The sequence below is a fragment of the Otolemur garnettii genome, unplaced genomic scaffold (assembly GCF_000181295.1).
Source record: "Otolemur garnettii isolate 467f Iridium unplaced genomic scaffold, OtoGar3 scaffold00127, whole genome shotgun sequence".
In the NCBI taxonomy this organism is placed as follows: domain Eukaryota; kingdom Metazoa; phylum Chordata; class Mammalia; order Primates; family Galagidae; genus Otolemur; species Otolemur garnettii.
In genome coordinates, this window is record NW_003852522.1 from 3456783 (window position 1) to 3462156 (window position 5374).

Consider the following 5374-nt stretch of genomic DNA (forward strand, 5'->3'; position numbering starts at 1 on the left):
CACAGCTCATAGCAACTTCCAAATCTTGGGCTCAAGCAAGTCTCCTGCCTCGGCCTCCCAAGTAGCTGGGACTACAGGTGCACGCCACAACGCCCGGATATATATATATTTTTTTGGGGGGGGCGGGTTTAGCCATCGTTGTTTGGCAGGCCCGGGCTGGATTCGAACCCGCCAGCTCAGGTATATGTGGCTGGTGCCTTAGCCGCTTGAGCCATAGGCGCCGAGCCTAACCTCCTTAATCTTAAACCTCCACATTTAGTGTCGCTGGTGTCCTTATTGTTCCCTCTGCCTGGATACTCCGTATGTCTTCATTTTATTTATTTATTTTTTGAGACAGAGCCTCAAGCTATTGCCCTAGGTAGAGTGCTGTGGCATCACAGCTCACAGCAACCTCCAGCTCCTGGGCTCAAGCTATTCTCCGGGCTCTGCCTCCCAAGTAGTTGGGACTATAGGCACCCACCACAACGCCCGACTGTTTTTTGGTTGTAGCCATCACTGTTGTTTGGAGGGCCTGGGCTGGATTCAAACGTGCCAGCTCAGGTGTATGTGGCTGGCACCTTAGCCACTTGAGCCACAGGTGCTGAGCCTAACCTCCTTAATCTTAGCCTTCACATTCAGCGTCACTGGTGTCCTTACTGTGCCTCTGCCTGGATACTCCCTATGTTTTCAGATCTAACTCGGCAACACTTGCATGGTCATGCCACCTGGATCTCCAGATGCCTAGATCCTTCAACATAGGTTCTAACAGTTCTCCATACCATTTGAATATACCAGCAGCATGTCTCAGTTTGTTTGTTTTTTTTTTTTTTTGGAGACAGAGTCTCAAGCTGTTGCCCTGGGTAGAGTGCTGTGGCATCACACCTCACAGCAAACTCCAACTCTTGGGCTTAAGCGATTCTTTTGCCTCAGCCTCCAGGTAACTGAGACTACAGGCGCCTGCCACAATGCCTAGCTATTTTTTGGTTCTAGTTCTTGTTGTCTGGCAGGCCTGGGCTGGATTCGAACCCACCAGCTCCAGTGTATGTGGCTGGCACCCTAGCCACTTAAGCTACAGATAATGAGCCCATGTCTCAGTTTGAAATCATACATTCATCAGTATCATCGATGAATGTCTGATATTGATGAATGTCTGTTTACTCCTAAAAATTGTAAGGCCTCTAAAAAGAAGCGCTTCCCCCCTACTGTAGCGGTTCAATAAGTGTTTATCAACTGAATAATCAATTCCGCACCTCTAATCTCCATCCCATCTGTCTAGTCAAAGGAAACCAAACAAATTCCGACACCTCCTTCTCCCCAGACCCCTATTTGTCTCTAGAAGTTCATACCAGTATAGGGACCCAGTAATAATTGAGAGGTGGTGCTGTATCCTGCACAATCCTGATACGATGTGTGAAAAAGAAGAAAGCCAGGATCCCTGGAAAGGAAGAGGAAATAGAGATGGTGGAGGGTTCTGGCTAAAGGAAATGCCCCTGCCCAAGAAAATGACATTCATCACAGGGCCCCCAACAGACTGGGTGGGTGGCACTCACCCACACTACCCACGATCAGAAGTTTGCCCAACAGGAAGAGGAAGTCAGTAACTTTGTCCAGGACAGCTACTCTGCAGGGGACAGTAAGGGGCAGGTGTGAATGCTAGATCAGGGAGGAGGGGAGGAGGAAGGTGGTGGGAGGATGGTGTCTTCCCTAACCTGATAATATTTCTCATGAGCAGGAAGAAGGCATTCCTGGCTGAAGTGCAGAAGTTGGTGCCATAGATGGCAATCTGGAAAGGGGCGGGAAGGAATGATCAGGCTCCCTGGGTGGGGATAGAGCCGCTTCCCATCCTGCAGGAGCTGGTAGATTGGCATAGGGTCCCAGCCCCACTCACCATGATATAGGCATTCCTGTTCAGGAATTTAATAAATTTCTCCAGGCACCAGAAGCAGCATTTCAGACAAGTCATGAGAAACTTGGCAAACTTATTCTCCGCAGCTGGAAGAGAAAGGAAGGGATGCAGAGGAGATGCCTTAGTTTGGCAGGCCCTGTAGTCCAGGCCCTCAAAGAGGCAAGGAACAGAGACTTAATTCAGGACCCTTGAGATTCTGTCCTACCTCCAAGTAGGAACCAACATAACCCAGGAATCTCAGCCAGCCTCCCAGAGGGGAGCAAATAGGACTGCTATGTAGAAGTCATCCAGGTAGAAGCCAATCCTTGTCAGTTTCTTGATCCCACCCCCAAAATACAACCAATCCCAGCACCACAACAAGAGACCAGTCCTATTCCTGTCCTCTTCAGTGAACACAAACCCCAGCCTGCTGGTCTCTTAATGGTGGGGCAGGCCTTTTGGACCCAGCCCACAACAGTAAGAATTCCACCTAGTGGGCTCTCTCAGACGCTCCTCCATCAAAGCAACTAATCACCACAATCATAAGCCCCTCAGCCTCTATATTTATAAACCACTCATGCCCCACTAGCTTATCCCCACCCTGCTATCCAAGAACCAGTCCTGGTTTATGCCCAATGGGTTAAGACACACCTTTTAGGCGCTGATCCAGATACTCGAGAATCACTCGTATGATCTGCACAATGGCTAGAATGAGGGCGCCGAAAGCCAGGGAGCCTGTGTGGTACCTGCGGGCCAAAGGAGTGGTCAGTGGTTGGGCCAGGACTCCTCCACCCAAATGCCCCAAATTACAGCCCACCTGAGTGCCCGGCCAAAGGCAGAGAAGAGCGGGAAGGCCGGCAAGTCATCTGGCTTGCGCAGGGCCCAGTAGTAGGAGGCAAAGGCCCCGGCCAGTGTGACCTGACCCAGGGCCAGCACGAAGTTGGCCAGCCAGAAGAACATGAAGGCGTTGAAGATTTGCAGGCCCAGCAGCACCCGGTGGTAGCCTGATTCACCCCCGTAGAAGGCAAACTGGCAGCGGGCGTCAGGGCACAGGCGGGATTCATTGATGGAGGGGAACGTCTGTGACAGCAGAGACGTAGAGATAAGTAAAAACACAGAGACCAGGAGTTCAGAGTGGGCTCTGAGCATCATGTCCAGAGTCAGTGGGTCATGGGGTAGAACAGAAATCATGAGATCAGAGTTAAGTGAAGAAATTGTGGGCGGAGGTCAGGATAGGGGCTTATGAAAAATGAAGGGATTCTGGAAATAAGAGCTAACCATCATGGAAGTTAAGAAAAGGGTGTGGAAACAGGAAATAAAGTCAAAGATAGGGAGATGGGTGGTTCAGCACCCACAGTGGGAGACAAGTTGGAAAGAGGAAGCTCTGGGAAGTTGCTGGACTCCAAGGGGGATGGGATCTCTTCCCCACTGTGGCCCCCACACTCAGCACAGGGTATACAACAGGTGGCCAATGTATGTTGAATGATCTCCAAGTGGGGATGAGAGATTTCAAATTATCTATAGCCTACTGGGGCAAATACATGCCCACCTGACCCTAGGGGACACTCACCTCAGGGTTGCAGGTTTTCCCAGTCAGTGGGCAGGACACATCATCAAAAATCTTATAGACTGCTTCATTGGAAGTGGACAGGAAACTGGAAGACTGTTAAGGAGCCAATGGTCTGGGATTGGGGACCCTAGGGATTAATGGGAAGGGAGCCCTGCCCCCAAGCTGGAGGTCACTTCTGGGTAAATTTGGCCTTTAGCCATCCATGGGGTCAGAGACTGACGTCTGGCAGTGGATACACAGCAGTGCTGGCCCAGTATGCAATGCAGAGGCACAACAGGAAGAAGGTAACCAGCGGGTACAGCATGGAGCACATGACATATCCCACAGCCCTAGGGAGTATATACATAGGCATCAGTCAGGGCTTGAGTCCTCAAGGGATGACCCTAGCCTGGCCCCCCAGTCTCCTGGCCCCACCTGCTGGCTTCTTTGATAAGTGCAATAGCGATGAGAATTCTCTTACGAAGAAAGATGAGCAGCAAGATGATAGTAACTTCGAGGATACTCAGAATGATCACTGAAAAGGGCAGAGGGAGAGCCATTTGTGCTCCCTGCTCCCAAAATGGGGCAGGACTGGGGGGCTGTTACTCACTGAAGGCCATCCATGTCTGCCGTAAGTGCAGGTACACCCGGAGATCTGTCTGAAAGCCAAGGTCCACCAGGGAGACATCAGAGCCAGCCTCACCTCGCAGTCGGGAATACTCCATGTAGCAGTGAAATATTCCTGCACAGGGAACCACAATCTTAGCCCACCCATGCCTCCCCTAACCTTGCAAAACAGGTACAACTGCCTCCATATAACAGAAGGAAAAACTGAGGCTGGGTAGGGTGTGGTAGCTCATGCATGTAATCCTAGCACTTTGGGAGAGGATGGAGGATTGCTTGAGGCCAAGAGTTCAAGATCAACCTAGACAATATAGCAAGACCCCCATGACTATAAAACATATTAAAAAAAAAATAGTTGAGCATGGTAGAGTAGCCTCCAGCTACACAAGCAGGCTGAGTTGGGAGGATCACTTGAGCCCAGGAGTTTAAAGCTTCAGAGAGCTATGATAGCACTGCTGCACTCCAGCGTGGGCAACACAGCAAAAACTCTCTCACCAACAACAAAGAAAAAGAAAAACAGGCTGCATTTGTGTTATTCCATGGAGCTTTATACTTGCAGTTCCTGGTACCTGTTGCCTAGCACATTCTCTCCCCACTGCTGAATGCCTCCTCATATAATGCTATCTTCTCATGAAATCTTCCAGAATTCCTCCACTTAGAACCACACCCTGCCATGCTCCAGTGCGCCATGCTCTTATCTTTCTTTCTTGTTTTGACATTAGCGGTTTTGCTGCTTAATTTCTTGCTTTCTAATTTCCTTATGCCCCTAGGAATATGTGTATAAGCTCACAGGAAAAAGAATTTGCCTTGTTTTGTTTATCGCTATAATCCTAGAGCCAAGAAAATTGCCATGAACTTAGATGGCACTCCATATATGTTTGATGACTGAATGAATGAATGGGCAGGTGTCAAAATGATGTGAGATCTGAAGTCTGCCTTGCTAGAATGATTCATAGGGATCGCCTGAGAGTTAATAAGCAGTGGAATAGCTTAGGGATTTTCAGCATTCCTCTTAACTCATAAAATAAAACTGTAAAATACAGATAAAGAAAAAAAAAAAAAAAAAATCAAGTCACCTAAAATGGAAGCATACCCACCTAAAAATTATTCCCATGAATATTTTGATTACCTATGTCCTCAGATTGGGTTGCCAAGCATTTTTCTCCCTCCTAGAAAGTATAAATGAATAATCAAGATATAAAGTGCTGGTTTTTGAGCATTGTGCCTTAGAATTCCACAGGTGTAAGCTAAATAGGCCCTTACACTGATTTTATCCTCACATTAAGCTCATCAACTGGTAAATAATAATTATCCCCCTCTTTTTTTTTTTTTTTTTT

The 5374-nt window shown here is 48.4% G+C and overlaps 1 protein-coding gene across 2 annotated transcripts in view; it reads right to left on the minus strand.

Moving 5' to 3' along the window:
* The window catches only part of SLC44A2 (solute carrier family 44 member 2), a 45048-nt gene that overhangs the window by 3176 nt on the left and 36498 nt on the right, over positions 1 to 5374 (minus strand). For both annotated transcript variants that reach the window (XM_012810199.2, XM_023518011.1), the window contains exons 11-20: positions 4024 to 4155; positions 3849 to 3948; positions 3671 to 3763; positions 3435 to 3519; positions 2682 to 2944; positions 2516 to 2610; positions 1868 to 1971; positions 1689 to 1762; positions 1530 to 1600; positions 1326 to 1414 (exon numbers count right to left, since the gene is read on the minus strand). In XM_012810199.2, coding sequence (XP_012665653.2) covers positions 1326 to 1414; positions 1530 to 1600; positions 1689 to 1762; positions 1868 to 1971; positions 2516 to 2610; positions 2682 to 2944; positions 3435 to 3519; positions 3671 to 3763; positions 3849 to 3948; positions 4024 to 4155 — 1106 coding nt within the window. The remainder of the gene's footprint in view (positions 1 to 1325; positions 1415 to 1529; positions 1601 to 1688; positions 1763 to 1867; positions 1972 to 2515; positions 2611 to 2681; positions 2945 to 3434; positions 3520 to 3670; positions 3764 to 3848; positions 3949 to 4023; positions 4156 to 5374) is intronic.